Source organism: Lissotriton helveticus, chromosome 8 (assembly GCF_964261635.1).
Source record: "Lissotriton helveticus chromosome 8, aLisHel1.1, whole genome shotgun sequence".
NCBI lineage: Eukaryota > Metazoa > Chordata > Amphibia > Caudata > Salamandridae > Lissotriton > Lissotriton helveticus.
This window is the reverse complement of record NC_136069.1, coordinates 1,070,998,376-1,071,017,358: the sequence shown is the minus strand read 5'-3', so window position 1 is coordinate 1,071,017,358 and position 18,983 is coordinate 1,070,998,376. Positions and strand designations below refer to the sequence as shown.

Genomic DNA, 18,983 nt, shown 5'->3' with positions numbered 1-18,983 from the left:
TCTGTAATCTTTCTTGTTTGTCATGGGTGTAAGATCAGACTATTAGTCGAGCTTGTTTTTAGATGAATGTATCTGAATAATTTGTGTTTAAAAATCAGTAAATTATGTATTTTTGAACTGAGTAAGTTTTAGAACATGTAGTATAAGTTATTTCTATGTAGCATGTAACATGGTAATGAAATTAGTGCTTTTTTGTTTTTTTTTAGTGTTCGGTGCTCAAAACAAACATTCTGGAGTGTGGTTGAGTGTTTTGAATCTTCAAAACCATTTATAAAGGTGAGTTGCTAATTTGTAAAGGAGATCTATTTTTGTGCAGTTTAAGATAATAAGAAAAAAATAAATTCTCACTGTTTCCAGCATTTCTTCTCTGTTGTACCATTATGTCTGCTTGCACTATTTATGTATGTGCTCATACCATTTCACCGTCTCTCGGCACCATCGTTTTTGTGACTGCTCCATGAAACAAACTTGACCTGTGCAGCCCGTGGCAGGGGCAGCACGCAGCACACAGCGCCCAGCGCCGTGAGGGGAACGGCTTTTGCTGACCGGGAGAGCCGTGAGGGAAACGGCGGTAGTTCCCACCCGGGAACTACAGTACCCAGCAGCCCCGGGGCGGGCGCACACCTCAGCATCACCAGCGCGCCCGGAGGCGCTTCATAGCCCGCGTCCCACACTCGCCCCGCGAGTCGCGCGAGGGAGCTGCCCGGGAGAAGCCCGGGACAAGGGCGGGGCAGTCTTTGGCAGTCAGAGGCAGAAGGAGGCAGGACGGGGCCACCCCCTTAACATCACATCATCCACGATCAATGGGTAAGCGCAAGAAAACTTTGACTAGTGACGATGAGGGGAAAATTGCTAAAATGCCCAGACACTCTAAATCCATATTGTCATACCTCTCATCGGCAGTGGGGGCCCTTACAAAAGAAATTGCTAGTGCCGAACAAGAACTGGGCCTGACACTGCCTGGCGTAGTGGAGTCACCCACTCCCGAGTTGCATTCCATAAGTTCAGTGGGTGTATCGAATGTGGCTCCCCCTATACCCCTGGATCCCATGGTAATCATTACAACCAACCCCGTTCCCCCGGCCACAACAGCAACCCAGTCTAATACTTCTGTGGAGCCGCCGCAGCCTCGGCAGCAGGCAGCCAAACCGCCAAAGGGGGCCAGAGGTAAAAAACCCAACACGGCGGGCACAGCCACCAAACCACCTGACCCTCTTGGGGACCAATTGGAGGCTCTTTTTGTTGCCAGAATTGAGCCATTGTTAGTAGGGATCGCAAAAGACATCGTGGGTACATTGAACTCATGCCTGTCCGATCTCCTTGAGAAATGTGCTTTGTTGGACAAAATCATTACCTCCTATCCTCCGCCTATGGAGCTGCTCAAGAGGGGTACATCGCCCCAAGACCCTGGTGTGTCAGGAGGGGCAAGCTCTAGTTCCACAGCCCCGCCTCAGGGGGGAGAGGGCATAGCCCCCAGAGAGCAGTGCCCCCAAGTTGCCCTACCCACAAGCAAGGCGGGTCCTACATCTATTTCTCCCCCACGATTGCAATCAGCCACGTCCCATTGCAGGAAACTACTACCAAGCAAGTTCAACTTAAGCTTGCCTCCGGCTGCCGCCCCTTTGGTCGCAGTGTTCATAGGAGTGCCACCGCTTAAAGAGGGAGAACGTGAATCCACCATTAATCTTTTACACAAAGCAAAAACCTGGTGCGCTGATTCTTCCAGTGGGGAGGACCCCTCAGACTCGCTTATTGTTGCAAGGTGGGTGGGGTGGGTCTCGAAAAATCCCAAGATCACTAAGGGGGACTGTGTGGTTATAAATTTCAATAGGGCCAACGTGGCAGATAAATTATTCTGGGGCGGTTCTGCCATAACCGATAAAGACCAGTACCCCTGGGTTTCTTTTATTCTCCTATGGAGAGAGTCTTCGCTGGACATTGTCACCGCACAACGAGCTCAACCCTGATTTCACAACCAAGGGCGGGCACCGTTGTGGGCACTACCATGGGTTCCTCTCAAAGCCGTGTTCAAAGCTCAGAGCCCACACTGTTGCCATTGCCCGACCAAGGGGTGGGTGTTGCACCATCAGCTAGCGGGATAGTCACCAGTAACCGCTTTGCACCCCTATTAGGCCAGGAGGGCATGGAGGGCATGGAGGATGTCGATTGACCACTAGCTCCTGTGTGGCCCCTCCCAACAGGATCCCGCGAGTGGGGGGAGGCTATGGTATGTAAACTTATTAGTTGGAACGTGGCAGGCATAAAAAAAAAGGTAACAAATGAGGATTGGGTGGGTATGGTCCGTGGATACGAAGTCATTGCCCTGCAGGAGACTTGGGATACTGCAGATAGTTTCTGGCTGGACGGCTTTACCAGCTTCTCCAAAGCTGCAACCCCAAGTAGATCAGGTAGAGCTAGGGGAGGTCTTATCACTCTTTTTTCCCTAAAACTTAAAGGCTCCTTGAAACTGGTCAATTATCCCTGCACAAATCTGCTAATAGTCGAAAGATAAGTTTCCCCTTCTATGAGCACTTTTTATATTAATTTTTATAATTCAATGAATAAGGACACTGGAAATAATAGTATCGCCAGTTTAGAATCCTTTTTAGTTTCTGTCAGTCAAAATACACGTTTTAACCATGAATTTATCCTTTTAGGGGATTTTATTATCCACCCATGCAACGGTCTCTGTGGCTTAATGAATGGTGGTGACCCTGCAGGGCCAGAAGGCCCACATTTTGAGCATTCTACTGAGGGAGCTGAGTTAGAAGATCTACTGTCCAACCATAATCTCTATGAACCTAACCCACCCGAAGGCATTACTAGAACCCATACCTACAAAGGTATCATCCCGGGGTCCATTATTGACTACATATTTATGACCCCAGGGATTCTGAATAGGGTAACGTCATACAACACGCTGGTGTCTGTACACAGCGACCATAATCCGGTAGTAGCGGAGGTAGCATGGGGGCAGTATATGGGGCCAAACCCCAACCTCAAGAGGCCCACACCATAGTACGCTCAGTGGATCAGGGGAGAAGGCTCAAGTGGGCGAATGTGGCGCCTGACACTTTTTACGCAGAGCTTCTACCCAAAATCAATAGCCATCTAGAGGTTTGCCTAAACACTACGTCCCCGGCCAACGAAATTAAGGGGGCTTTTGAAGCAATTTGCAACCAAATTGTGACCGACCTTTCGGTCGGCACGAGGACGGGAGACAGCAAGCACCAGCGCTGGTTTGACGCAAGTTGTTCCAAAGCACACAGATTGTTGTTGCTTGCACTTAAGCACCTACCAAGGGACAAGAAGAACATAGCTTATCTTAGGAAGCAATACAAGTTGGCTATCAAAACCAGGAAAGAGACGATCAAGAAACTAGCCTGGGATAACCTACTGAATGTAGATATTTTAAGGGATAGTAAATAATTCTGGAATATAGTAAACCAGCACTTTTTCTCCGACACACCCAATTCAGATATGGATTGTGTGATTCCGGACGAAAAATGGATTAGCCATTTTAGTACATTATATGGTGGGGAGTGCATGGATTGTACCCTCTGCCCATCTGCTGTCCCAGAGACGATCCCTCTGAGCTTCAATATAGGAGAAGTGGAAAAAGCCATCCATGAAACTTCAAAAAACAAAGCACCAGGCCCTGATGGGGTGCCGGCCGACCTTTATAAATCTTCCCCCGGTCTTTGGGCAGGTGTCCTGACCAATGTATTTAATGCGGCCCCCAGCAGCTTCCATCCATCTTCCTGGGCAACCTCCATCATCGTCCCAATCTTCAAGAAAGGCAACCGGGATGACCCAGGCTGTTATAGGCCCATATATCTCCTGGACTCTGCCGTTAAGATTCTAGGCAGAGTCTTGTTAACAAAACTGAGGGGGAGCATAGAGAAATGTGGTGGGCTGGCCGACATCCAATACGGGTTCAGGGAAAAGAGGGGCACAGTGGAACAGTGCTCCAACTTACACCTTCTGATCGCCAAGTATACGGTCGCCAAGGAAAGGTCCTTATTTCTAGCATTTATGGACCTCTCCTCTGCCTTCGATCTGGTGAACAGATCTAAGCTCTGGGCCATGATGCTGAAGATTGGGATAGATGGGGCCCTGGTTAGATTCATGGCCTCTTTACATCAGGATTTGTCTGCTAAGGTTAGGGTCACCAGGGAGGGAAGATGCAGTCCCCATTTTAAGTCCATGCGGCAGGGGTACGGCAGGGCTGCATATTAGCCCCCCTATTGTTTACCATATATATCAACGGACTGGGGAGGTGCCTGGAGGAGACTGGGGGGGACGTTCCGCGTGTAGGAGAAGCTAAGATCCCTGCACTCCTATACGCGGACGACGCAGTCCTTATAGCCCGCACAGGTAACGCCCTACAGTGTCTGTTGCATGCATTTGGTACCTTCATGGATGGCTTGGATATGAAGGTCAATGCTGGCAAATCCCATACAATGATAGTTGGGACACACAGGCGCAAAGGGGTGATCAAAACATTTAGATGTAAGGGCCAAGAGGTCTCTAGAAAGGCAGTTTTTCCCTACCTGGGGGTGCTCTTCGACGAGAGGGGGTCGTGGGGCCCACAGGTTAGGGCAAAAAGCCTATCGGTGACCAGGTCATCGGCAGCCCTTATGGCCTTTTTCAAAAGATTGGGGGCCAGGCCAATGGAGGCCCTACTGAAGGTCTACAGTTCAAAATGTTTGTCAATCGCCATGTACGGTGCCCCAATTTGGGGTTATGCGCAGCTGGAACCTATTCAGAGAGCCGAAAACAGGTTCTTACGTTCATTACTGTCAGTCCCCCCATCAACCCCAACTTACTCCATCCATGCGGAGCTGGGTATGGATTATATAACAGACAGGCTTAACTTGGCACCGCTGATCTACTGGTAAGGACGTGGCTTAACAAGGAGGTAACCCTGAACCACTCTATTATGGAGGACGTTATGTCATTGGAGAACTACAAAAAGATTCCTTGGTTGGATTATTTGAGGAAGTCTTTTCATCGGCTAGGAAGACCGGAACTTTTTGAATCCCCTCTATGTATAAAAATCACAGACGTAGTTTGGATCAAGAGGCAGTTCATGACCTTGGCAAGATCAATCCGAGAGGAAAAAGAACTCCAGAAGCCCTCGGTGAGGTCTTATTATTTAACAAAATGCTCTACTGCCATGGAACCTTACCTTCCTATAGTTACCAGACCTTTTCATAGGTTCCTCCTGACAAAACTTAGATTTAATTTGATTCATTTCCAACTGGGAAACTATTCATCCTGGGCAAAGCCAGAGTCAGCCCCCCCTTGCTCCTCTGACAACCACTCAATTCAGGACACCACTCATTTTGTCTTGTTTTGTTCATTGATTTCAGTGCCCCGGAAGAAATACTTGCTTCGAATTCTAAGGGAGGCGGGCTATAAACAAGTTAAACCGGCACTCCTTTATCTACAGTCTATGAGTACCACCCGCATAATATTCTGTATGGGAAGTTTCTTGGCCGCAGCAGCGCGCATTAAAGATAAACATGTATTTATCGATAGCATCTAATGATTCCCCTGTACTGTAGATTACATAGATATTTTGCACAGCCTTCTGCTCCTGTAGATATTTCCTTATTTTATTGTTCCCTAAGGATGTATTGTAATATTCTGGAAATGTATTTTAAACTTTTTAAATATGATTGTATTTGAAGCAATTTGTAAATGTACTTAGGCCTTTTTTATATGAAATTTCTTTTTATGATTTTCTTTTAAAATCGAATAAAGTATTTTGACTGACTGACTGCTCCATGTGTTCCTCTGCTTGCAGCCCTGCATCGTCTATCCTCTGCCTGTAACAGTTTAGTCTCTGCCTGCGTTATTTCATTTTTTATGTGCATCATCTCTCTATCTCTGCCTGTACCATCTGTCTGCACCCTTTCATGTGCATTTGCAGAGGCCTATTATGATATGGTTGCTGGTGTGTGTTACACAGTGCTACCATGATAAATCTTTTCCCTTTCTATCTGTAGTTTTGCACCCTCTGCTTGTATTATTTTCTCTCTGTCTTCTCTATCTCTGCCTTTGTGTGCTCAATTTAGTCTCTGCATATAATATTTGAATGTCTGTTTCCAGCATTTCTTCTCTGTTGTATCATTTTATCCTTTGTGTGTGCCATGTCTGTCTACTTGCACTATATGTGTCTGTGCTCATACCATCTCACCGTCTCTCTGCACCATCTTTTTTGTGACTACTCCATCTGTTCCTCTGCTTGCAGCCCTGCACCCATCTATCCTCTGTCTCTAACAGTTTAGTCTCTGCCTGCGTTATTTCATTTCTTATCTGCAACATTTCTCTATCTGTGCCTGTACTATCTGTCTGCACCCTTTCATATGCATTTGCACAGGTCTATTATGATATGGTTGCTTGTGTGTATTAGGCAGTGCTATCATGTTAAAACGTTTCCCTCTCTGTCTGTAGTCTCACATCCACTGCTTGTACCATTTTCTCTCTATTTCTATTATCTGTCCCTCTGTGGGCTAAATCACGTACACCATGCACCGTGTCATGATTTAGGAGAGATATTTGAAGAAAGTTCAATGCAGTATGTATCTCAGGCCTCTTATGTTTCAAATTGTGTTCATCCTGTGCAATTTAGATGCTGGGTGTGCTGTTGAAATGCAAAAGCAACTGTCTCTGTAGCAAGTAGTAATCATTTCGGTGAATTTTCATTTGTACATTCTGAGTTTCACCTTCACTCTCTACATAGCTTGAACATCAGTTTATTATGTTAAACCCAGAAATTCTATCCCTAGAAACAAATTATAAACTCTTTCAACAGTTCTACAGTCCTGAAAACCCTGAAACAACACTCACAGTAAGACCTCCTTTGACTGTAGTAATTATTTTACTAAATTATAAGAGATAGTGTTATGTGTCTAAGATCACAGTGTGAGTCTGTTTTCATTTGAGAGGAAGGTGGCAGATTAATTTGCGTAGTTAATGTGTTTAAAAGTATGGGAATATATGTATTTATAAAATTGATAAAGGTAGTTTTTTATTATCTATTAGTGAAAACAATATAATTAAGTGTTTATATTTTTTTGCAAGGACCAGCAACATTATCATATTGGTGCAATGGAAGAGCATCAAGAGAACGTTGCTTTGAATTTTGAGATCTCATGCAAATTAATAGAGGATGTCAAAGATGGACCTTTTCCAGAGGAAATTGATACTGAAACTGAAGATTTCTTTGATGAGAGTTTGGACAGTGTTTTTGTGGAAGCGGTAGAAGATTTTGAATTTGGAGATGTAAATTTTGTATTTGATGAAAATGAAATGCCGGACGAAGTCATGTTGGAAGTTTTATTGCAATATGAAATGTTTGATGAATAAGTTTATAATTTATAATTAAAAATTATTTGACTGAGTCTTTTTGTAGTATTGTAATAATTTGGATCGTTCATGTGTTTAATAAAAATGAGAATAGATATTCTGATGAAGTGTGTTAAGGTTTAGGGTCAGAAATATTAATCCCACTATGACCTCCTACACTGCCTGAAAACCACTGTACTGTTCTTAACCCTGAAATATTATTCTCAGCAAATAATTCTATAATGTTGAAACAGCAATGCACTGCCATAAAGTCAGAAACAGTACTCACTACATGATTTCCTACTCTGTTCAGAGACTGTTGCTATGCCTTAATTTTACTTATACAGTGAACCAGTGTTTACATTATTTAGTGATTATAATTTCTATGTAGTATATTAATAGAGGTCCATAAAAAAAAATTTCTTTCTTCACAACAGATTGTAATTTTCTACAGAAAGAAAAATCAACATGCCGAACAAGAATGAAAAACGAAAAAAATATAAACAGATTTACTTTTCCAAGAAAAAACAATTCAAAGATTTACGTAATCAACAAAGTACGGACAAAAAGAAGAGTGCTCCTGGTAAGACAACCAAGATTTCATAAAGAAATTAACTAAAAGAAAAAAAAAATCGAATATTTTGGAAAATGAAAAACACGTGTCAGTATCTACAAGGAGAAATCAGAGAAAAAAGAAAAATGTTTCCCAACTATGTGGTGATCAAATAGTCTATAATAATAGACGTACTAATCAGTTTGCACAAATCAGGAAGCGCATGTTTTATAACGGAGTTGTTTCGAATTTATTAAAAAATGTAAAGATTTCTAAAAGGAAAGTTGCTTTTTATAAGAAAAAAATATATATTGAGAATATTATTGAACGCGCGTTTGATATAAAAAAGAAGTTGTTTGTTTTAGTAATTAATAGAATAAATACACTCAATAAGGCAATCAATGTCTTAAAAGCTAAGAGTAAATGGAAAAGAGAAATAAATAGAAGTAATTTTTGTAATGTTTTTTCTGGAAAATGGAAGCATAGTTCAAGTTCTGAGCCATTTTTTAATGAAGAGAGTTACTTTCAGAGTAATGATTTGTTGCATGCAGTTGACACCAGTGGTCGAGCATATGAGGTGAAGGACGGTTGTCCTATTGAAAAAGAGAAAATTGTGCCTAGAAATGCAGGAGAGGTGATAGCTGATGAAGTTTTAGGGAGACGTTCTAAGGCTCCAGTGTACACTTGGAATTGTAGTAGTATTTGTAGTGTCTGACAGGATTCAATTGATTTTTTTCACAATTTCTTACGTAAGTATGCTAAGAAAAGTCTTAAACAAAAGGTTAAAATATTGCAAGAATTAGACCCTTGCAGAGTGAGAGAAAAAACAGGTCTGCAAGGGCATTCTCTGGCTTGTCTTTCTAAAAAAGTATGCCAGAGTGTTTTTCACCATTTCAGGATGTTAGCAGTGCATCATACCGAAGTGAGGAAATTAGTGAGATGGTTTTATTATGCTAAAAGTCGAGCACTTAAGCTCAAACAGTTAAATAGTGCTCTTTTGCATGGATCTGAATTAGACGTTAGGAACATCTGTGAAGAAATTGAGGCTAGTTACTTTGGTCCAGAAGAAGACAGTGCAGAAACTGATACAGTAATAGAAGGAAATGTGGTAGAAAATGTACAGAATTTTAATGCAGAAAATTTTGAACAAGAAATAACAAAGTTTAAGGTCATTTCAGGTTAAAAGCCGAACTTTTCTTGTGTGTGTTGTCGATGCACTCATTACAAAAATCAAACCAGGTTAGTTGATTTATATTTAAAAAGTGAAGAGGAAAATAATAGTGAGTGGAAAGATTTTGCAACTTATTTGTTGGTAGAAAATTGTTTTGATTTGGGTTGTGATCAACGTATTTGTAAATATTGTTATAATAAATTAAATGAAAATAGAATGCCTGCTAGAGCTGTATATAATAATCTTGAGTTGGTAAATATTCCATCTGAACTGATGGATTTAAATAGCTATGAGACTATTCTGATTCAATGTGTGCATCCATTTCAGGCTATTGTTTGTATGGAGCCTAAGACAGGGAAATTGCCTCCTTCAGATTTACAGAGAGGATTAAAGGGAAGAGTTGTATATTTGCCTCTTGATTTAAAGAAAAACATTGAGACAATTGGTGTTGAAAATGTGGAAGAGGAGCCTCTAGTTATTCTAGTTAATGGTGTGCCTAAAAAGAGTAAGAAAATCTGGCAAGATTTAGTGGATGTTAGAAAAGTGAAAAAGGCAACTTTGTATTTGGTAAAAAACAATCAATACTATAACAATGTATACGTAGGAGAAGAGGAAACAATTGTAGAAGAGGATAATGATTTGTCAGCTGGACAAATTGAAAAAGTGGATGTGTCCAGAAGTGAAGAAATTTATGAACATTATAGTGTTCATCCACTGCATTCCAAAGAAGCAATAGGGAATGCTATTGAATTATTTCAGATGAAAAAAGCAAAAGGAAGTCCCATTAGTGTATGGGAAGAAAGCTTGGAAGCTCGTTGTTTTCCTCAGTTATTTCCAACAGGTGAAGGTGCACGATATGATGACCGACCTGTGCAGATTCCTGCATCTGAATACCGTACATCAAGATTATATGCAGAAGATCCGAGGTTCCATCAATGTATTCCATATTTGTTTCATCTTCTGTTTGAGAGTGACTTGTCTGGACTTTCTTATGCAATGAACCATATACTAAAAAAGTGGAGTACATCTCCAAAATGTTTCGGCAAAGGACTTTATGGATAAAGTCCAACAGAAAGACAGTGTTTTGGAATCTCAGCTAATTAATCTCATAGCATGTCAGCGTGGTACTAACGAGTATTGGAACCGTCGTCATGGGGATTTGAAATGTATGCTAAGAAACTTAGGAGCTCCTACATAGTTTCTTACTCTAAGCTGTGCTGAGAATGCTTGGGAAGATTTACTTGAATTTCATCAAGAGGCAAATGCAAACATAGAAAGTACAAGACCCTGGAGAACTGTGCTCTTTGGATCCAGTTAATGTATGCAGGTATTTTAATCATAGATTTGAAGCTAAGATGTCTTTTATAACAAACAAGGTGAGGTTCTGGAATTCTTTTGGAGAAAAGAGTATCAAGCGAGAGGTGCTCCTCATATTCATATGCTATTATGGATCAAAGATGCTCCCAAATTTGGAACAGACTCTGATGACACTGTAATGTCTTTCATTGAAGAATATGCAACATGTGATATACCCAAAAGTACAAAAGATAAGGACTTTAGAGGAAAAGTCTTACGATTTCAAAGCCATCGTTGTGGCAAATACTGTTGACGAAAGTTCAAATCAAAGGATAAATTCTATACCAAATGTCGTTTTGGATTTCCACGACCAGTAATTTCAAAAGGAAGAGTGAACAATTTTATGTCATCTTTGCGACATACTGTTACAAGAAGATCACCAAAAAATACCTACAACTTAAGAAGAAGTGAAGAGTCAAAATACATAAATGACTATAACCCAGTCATTTTGTCCATGTGGAATGCTAACATGGATATTCAATATGTTGCAGACAACTCCATTGCTGTGGCTCGATATGTAACATCTTACATCACCAAATCTGAAAAGACAGAACTAAAGGAAATGTGGGAAGAAATTTCTCATGAAAAGAGCCTAAGTAAGAAATTGTATAGCTACAGTTTGAAGACGTTGTCTCATCGAGAAATTGGAGCATATGAATGTTCTGATCGATTATCATCTGCAAGTCTATATGGGAAATCTAGAACAATCATTTGGGTGAGTTTAGGTCTTGCAAGAACACGAAACCGAGTTTTGAAACCTGTTCAAGAAATTGAATATTTAGCAGAGAAAGAACCAAACAGTACAGACATTCTGAAGACAAACATACTATCCAAATAGAAGAAATCAGCTTGAAAACGTTTGTCTGTATGAAGTACTGCAAAGCTACACTTTTAAAAGGAATATTACAGGAGATATCGATAAAGGTGTATATGCTGTGATTGGATGTGAAGGATGTCTGGTGAAACAAAGAAAAGGACATTTGATTAATCACCGAAAACTGAGTTGCGAAACTTCTGACAAAAGGGAATTTTACTATTTAGCTCTTTTGCAACTCTTTAAGCCATGGCGTACAGAAGAGGAACTACTTGGAGACTTTGACAGTTATGAAGATTCATTCAACGCATCTAAAAATAGTATATAGAATGTCCTGTTTTTAGTTATTATCTGCAAATGTTGAACGACGAAATACAGCAAGAAGCAACAATTGCAGCGGAGATTGCTAGAGACAGTTCTCAAGACAGTCAAAGTTCTGCTTCGTCGAGTCAAGATCCACTAGGACAACCAATTATCCAAAATGAAGCAGCCACTGCCATGGATGAGGTGGAGAGAGCCATGGAACAAGCTCAAGAGGATGTAATAAACTTAGAAGAATTGGAAAAACAACTAAATCTTGAGCAAAAACAAATATATGATGAAGTGACAGAGCAGATTGAGCATGGTTTACGTCATGAGAAAAAAGAATGCTCATGTATGTCATTTCAACCTGTCCGACTATACGTGAGTGGAGAAGCCGGAACTGGTAAAAGTTTTCTAATTAAAGGAATTGCAACATATCTACAGCAAAGAACTGAGTCGTCACTCTCCTGTGTTGTCACTGCTCTAACTGGGTTGGCAGCACACAACATTAAAGGGATTACTTTACATCGTTTATTGATGCTGCCAGTAGAACATGAAAATAAATTAGAATACCACAAGCTATCTGGAGAAGCTTGTTGTGAAGTTTCTAGAGTCCTTAAAAAAATGAAACGTTTTCATTATTGATGAGGTAAGCATGGTATCAAATGTAATGCTTGCCTTTGTGCATTTAAGAATGCAACAAATCCTTAAAACAGAGTATTGTTGTGTAGTTCCTATATTCCCAATAGGCTCTGCGCATTGGAATAATATATTCAGTAGTGTAGACGTAGGACTGAGGTTATCTAGGTCTCTAATGACTATATTAGACTTAAGGTTTGCCAGCTATCTCAGAGGTCACTAGAAACGTTCTCGAATAAACAAGGAGGAGTTTAACCTCCCTGGATAGACAAGAAGGGATTAGCTTCCGACAACCATATAACATGACAACTTTGCCCCCTTCAGAATAAGAGTGTATCTCTAGAGTCGTGTGAAAACAATAGACAGCTATTTCACTCAGTCAAATGTGCGTACTTAGTTTCACCAGAATGCAGAGAAAAGAAAGACGGGCGTTTTCAATAAAAAGGTGTAATTTATTGAGCAGTCTTCTTCCTCATACAAGAGAAATGAATTGCCACAATTGCAATACTCATAGTAAAGTAAAGTGCGTACAGTAAAAGGAGGATTATAAAATAATACTGTAAAAGCATTGATATGGTTTCTTAGCCATATGATACTTTAAAATAGATAAAATATATATACATATATACATTGACTAACGTACTCAACTGGTGCTTCTAAATACGCCTACCCCGGTGTACCTGACCTAAGCCTAATACGTGGGAAGGAGTAAGTAAGTAGCAGTTTAAGTTAAGTTTGTTTTGCCAAGAATCTGACTCAAGAATTCTCTCTAAGGTTTTAGTCAGCTCCGTACCTGGGTAATTAAAAAGCAGGAGGTCTTGTATCTCTCTCTCAGGACTCAATATCCCAGTAACCCGCGAAGGTATCTGGAAACACCGGAGCTGGATTTCTCGGCAGGAGAAAAGACAGCGTCTCTCTCAGTGCGTCAAAAGAGGAGGGGCAGCGTCCGTGGGCTCTCGCATCAGCTGGGCTCTCGGGCAAGTAGATAGCTGCTCTGCTCCAAAACTACCACCGTGTGTTTGCTTAAGGCAACGTTGGTATATTTATACCTGAAAGGTGCCGGGTTTGATGTAAGGTTGGACATAAGACGTCAATAAAGATGTCACTAAGAACTGCCCGTTCTTACAGTGCTTTACAGGAGTTCTAGGATGAAATCAAAACAAAAGCAAGGGGGATTTCCCAGGTTGCTGGAGGTTTGGTTTGTTTAGAGAACTCGTTGTGCTTTCTAGGAGGCCGGGAAAGTAGCCTTGCTTAATGTGACAGCATGTGCTACGACTGAATATGGATATGATTACTATGCCGTTGTAGGGATATTATTGATTATAACCGGACAAGGGCATAAAATAGAAATATCAGTTTAGGTTCCTAGATAAAAACACAATACCCACTCCACGATCTAATGTCCATCATTACTAAAACTAAGCAATAGTAAACATATAAAAGTGCATGTGTATTTCAACCCACCCCAAAATACATTTTTAGCATTTGAAATGGTGCATAGATATACACGAAAAATAATTATAGGTACTGTACGCTATTCAAGCAGTGTAATCATTCAGTAAAAAAGATGCATATATATATCAGCATGAATGATTTGTGAAATTTACACATGAAATGGCTCTTAATACAGAAAAGAAGGTCGAGACCATTCCATCACATATAAATACAGTTGCTGTAAATGTGCTAGAGGCTGAGGTAATATATTGTCTCTAGAGTTCCTAAAAATAGAAGCTCTGTTCTCTAAGAATAGTTTTACTTTAAGCAGAGTACATGTGCCAGAAAAAAAGGTAAATATTTTGGAATTAGGAAAAAATAATTTTTGTTTTCAGGGGAGAGAAAAAAATATAGTTCCAAATATGTTCAGTAGCTTTTGTTTATCAAAGCCAAGGCCGAATTCAGAGTTCAGGGAACGCTGTGTACTAGTTTGCTGAAAAGTTATTCTTTTTTTTCAGGGGAGAACATCATTTCAGACAGACTTTCAAAAAAGTGGTTTAGCCGCTTCAGGTGAAAGTTCGACAAAGTTGGAAAATGCCGCAACTGTGCAGTCGTGAGAAGGATTGCTATCATCGATGTCTGGATCAGCAATGCTTACAGAAGGTCGTACCTGGGTGATGTTGCTCTCATCTTGTACTTCACTACCCTCTAATCGTAGTGGTGAAGTCTCAACGAATGCCGTCATCAGAATGGGTAGCCGCTGGGGACAACACGATGCATGAGCCGTTACAGGACTTAGCAAAGTATCTGTATCCAATGGTACTGCTGATTGTAGTGTAAGACAAACGTCCAACACGCATTCCTCTCCGCATAGCATACATCGAAGCACAGGTAAGATGCAATTCTGCCAGATGGGTCTGAATGAAAGAAACCAGGTCATATTCAGATCTCTTAGCCGGGCTAATCCAAGGACTTTAGTTATGCGGTCCCGATAGCGTATAGCCAGGATCGTTTCTTCCATCGTTGCTGGAGTCTTGTCTGCGATTTGGCTTGCCATATCGAAGCAGAAGTATCAAAAATAAAATGCCTGCTACGAGTCCCAACAGAAGTGGTAGGCCGCCAAAGACAGAATGGACAAAATTAGAAAAAATGCCCAGAACTGTTTTGAAGGGTGTTAACAGTCCCGAAAAAATTGTCTTAAATACATGTGGGATACCGCTGGTATCAGAAATATTTAGGATTTGGCTTAGCATTTCTGCGAAATGCAGGGGGCAATATGTTGATAAAAGTGTATGTATCTCTGCCGTTGTCCTTGCAACTTGCAGATCATACGTTTCTTTTGATGACATCAAGGGCACAGTTGTCTGTAAAAGAACAGACTTCATTCTGCTTAAAGTATCAATTCGAATAGAAGAGATATTCAAAAAAGGCCAAATTTTTGCCTCCGTGTCTGGAGTGCTGTTTGGATACAATACTTGCATACAACAAGTGACCATGGAACTAACGCTCACGAGATAAGCTTTTCCTGGCACCATGCCACAACAGCTGTGGTCTACTATTAGAATATAGCTCCCGTTAGAAAGCCGTCTAAAGAATGGCTCTATTCGTGTTGCAGGTTAGCCATGCTGGTGACATGAAAGGTTATTTGAAGTCCCCTCACAGGCCCCATGCAAGTTAATACCTTGACACAGAAGTATACCACTTAGTGATCGTTTACAATTGTTACCACTAAGTAATACATTCTGTTCCTTTTCACTATAACATGTGTGTGTGTAAGGCAATTTCCATGATGACTTAATGTACCCTTTACCCAACCTTTCATACTGGCCTGCTGGTATATACTCTTGACAGTATTTAAATTGGAAAGTTGTTATCGGAATTGTTATTATTCCGTGTATTATCCATTCAATGACAGGTCTTTCTGACATTGTCAATGGTAATCTCTCAAGTTTTTCAATGCTCAGAATTGTATACTCTGCTCCTTTTTGTGCCAAACTGATTTGTGTATCAGTAAGGTTAAATATAGAGAATAATGACGTGTTGATTAAACGCCAGGGCACGTAGCCTGAACGCAGATTTTGCAACGTCCAGCCAAGCTGTACTATAGAACGTAATTGGGACTGACCGTGTTGTAACATTAGTAAGTCCTGCTCTATTATATCAATAGCAGATGATACAATACTGTCCAGTGAATATATTCTGGAAGACAGAGTCATTAACCCATTGTCCACAACAGAAAGTGATTTTTCCAAATTAATACGGTCAATTTCCCGTATTTTTTCTGCTGTTTCAATTTGCATTACTTTCCAAGCTTCGTTGTACGCAGCGTATACACCGGCCGCTATGAAAAGTTTTTGACGCTGTTTGTGTGGTCCCATTATGAAATCACGCAAGTCAGCACCGTCTTTAAGTAAAGTCAAGTGTTGCTTAATTTCTGCCAGTGTGGATTTCTGTAGCCATTCGAGGCAGAGTTTTCCTACACTGTATGTTGTAACTATCCCTGGATGTTGTCTCTGGGAGTATCTAGGGTCTGGCCTGGTCAATTTGAACCCCTGTATTTTGTTCAGGAATCTATCTTGACAGTTATTTGTGTCTGTGGGCCAGATCAACCATTTTTTCCAATCAGGATGTGTTCTGTTTTGGTTAACAATATGGGATACGTCTATCTCAACATCTGTAGTGCTATTACTGTCAGGTGTTGGCTTTGGAATAGACGGTTTGTTTAAGTCTTTGATTTTGGCTAGGCCAAGACAGGTTGTCTGTTGAATTGTGTCATTCAAGAATATAATTTGTTCTGGGATCATGCAGACTCTAAATAATGATTCTATACATTGGACCTGCCAATCTTTGGTACCCCAGATGTTTTTTGTTTCAATGTTGTTTTTCCAAAAATCAAAACCAAATGTAGTCATTTTTTCATAAAATGTTTCTGAATAAATCAATTTAGTATTTGTCAGCATTGTTTTCATTCCTGTCTTATTTAACAGTTTGAAATAAAATGTGTCTGCATCACTTGTGTTAAACCCTGAGAAGTATGGGAATTTCTCAGAAAATGTTTTCGAACTACCTTTTGGAGGAGTTGCACAATGTTCCCATTGATTATAATTAAAAACATTTCTAGGTTGAGCAGATTTATGCAAATAATGATGTGCAAAGTGGTTGTAGCAGTACATTTCTTCATAATTAGATGAACCCTGCAACTAATCATGTTCTGTAAATTTTGCTGACATTACTAAATCTGACATCATATTATTAATACTTTCAAAGTCCCAATCATCAGAGAATGTGCTCGGTTTTACAAAGTCACTTAATGAAACCTTAAACTGGTGTGGATACTTCAAGAGCTCGACCGGGCCATAGATTTCGTAATCTGTTTTGTCCCAAGCTACCCCCCCCGGGTATTGGATTGGCTGTGACATTCACGGATGATAGTTCTCTTTTCTCGATGTGAGATGACATGTGCGGCTTTAGGACCAAGTTGATGTTCTGACTTGCTGTGTCCATTGTACGGTATTTTCCCTCAATGTATTTTCCCAAACAAAGAACCATGATGAGCCAAAGCAGGAGGAAAAGTACACCTAACACAATCCAAAATTCAATCCATGGAGAAATCAGATAGGTTTCTTTGAGTTGATGAAAGAGTTCTGTTACTTTGTCTTTAAAAGTTTTTGTTGTTGGCTGATCTTCAGGCTCGCTTGGATCCTCAGAAAAGTCATCGAAATTGATGAAGTAGCCAGATGCAGTTCTGTCAATTGTTGGAATCGCTTCCGGATTTTTATTTGCTTTTTGAATTTTCTTTGTTTCATTAGCATAGGCTGAGGCTACATCGTTGTAGACAGGTGTTTCTTGACGAACTGTTGCAATTTGGGTTTCAAGAGGCACAAGTTCCATGGCATTGTTGCATAGTCCTTTTTTATTCACTGCAGGTTTATCAAATGTGATTAGTCTCTCAGTTTGAACCTCTTGTATTGTAGCAAGTTTTGGTGTTCTGCTACTTCTTGGGAGTCCACTGGGCCTACTATTTATTATTGGCCACATGATTGTGATTTTACCAGGCCGATGGATACAACTCGGTTCTCCTTTTTACCAGCAAGGGGCGGTAGCATAACTTATTTTGTTCCGCTGACAGCTAAGACAGGTACTGCTTTTCTGTAAGAAGGCCCAAATTGCTTCTTCACCGCGATCTTCTCTCTGACCAGATCCCCAATTTTTGGAATCCAGACAGGCCTTGCTGGGACAGGTGGTTTATCTTCAGTGGCAGTTGGCTGCTGTTTTAACTTTATGTTGCTCAGGTCTTTTCTTGTTTCATTTAAGTCCTGTAAAATAGCCAAACGATCTTTGATATCAAAGCATTTTTCTTCTACCACTGAAGTCTGACTATCTAAGTCCTGAATATGCATTCTAGTACCGAACAATAGTTCGTACGGACTGAAACCTTTTAGAGAATTTCTTGGCAGATTGTTAAGACTACGTTGGACACGTGTTAAATGTTGGACCCACCCATCACCCGAACCTAATACCGTCGCCGTTATAGATTGCTTTATGTCTCGGTTTTTTCTTTCCACAATCCCATTTCCCTCAGGATGGAAGGGACAAGAGTACCGCAATGCAATGCCCATGCTGGTCATGGCCTCCTTATAAGCTCGAGAGCTAAAAGCAGGACCCTGGTCAGAATGTAGCATGCCAATTGCGTATGTGCCGATATAGACTCGCAAATGTTTTATGACAGTTCTGGCGTCAGCCGAGTGCTGGTGTCTACATTTTAAGTGAAACTAGTCTTAAATAATATACATTGGGACGCATTTTTCCTGTTTGATTATGCGTATAGATCACCTTATGCTTTCTATTAGGGGTCCTGGCACTACTTCGGCCGGTTCTCCACTGCGATCTCTGTTGCAGTTTGGACAGCTCATTGCAAATTTGTGTTGTTGCAGGCTCATTCCCGGCCATTAGTATTCTGATTGTAATTCTTTCAGAGATTCCTTGATCGTCTGGTGTCTTAGACCTCACCCATGTGTGCTTCTTGTATCAAGAAGATTCTCGTGTTCGTGTTTGGAATTACTCTATCCCCCACTCCAGGGATTCGAGCAAAAGGAACGGAGTTTGCATCGATTATGTATGTATAATTGAGTGGATAGTTCACGGGTAATGCTGCACAGTCGCCTTTTGAAGACGTTTTTAGCGCCAGCATGGTTTCCCCGTCTATGTATTTTTCTGAACGCTTTTTTGTGGCTACGGAAGCCGGATTAGTTGCTTCCGCTGTGGCTGTGTCAGCCAATGAATTCCCTGCAACGTGAACGCCATCACGCTGATGACTCAGTGTATGTATCACGTGAGTCTTTTGTAGTTCTTTTTGC

At 40.8% G+C, this 18,983-nt stretch overlaps 1 protein-coding gene across 4 annotated transcripts in view; it reads left to right on the top strand.

The window, feature by feature from the left end:
• The window catches only part of LOC144773109 (betaine-homocysteine S-methyltransferase-like), a 656,112-nt gene that overhangs the window by 585,933 nt on the left and 51,196 nt on the right, over positions 1–18,983 (top strand). The window contains exon 10 of one of the 4 annotated variants that reach the window (XM_078657966.1): positions 207–276. The exons of the other annotated variants lie outside the window; for them this stretch is intronic. Coding sequence (XP_078514092.1) covers positions 207–274 — 68 coding nt within the window. The 3' untranslated portion in view covers positions 275–276. Of the gene's footprint in view, positions 1–206; positions 277–18,983 lie in introns of those variants that run through there. 4 annotated transcript variants of the gene reach the window in all.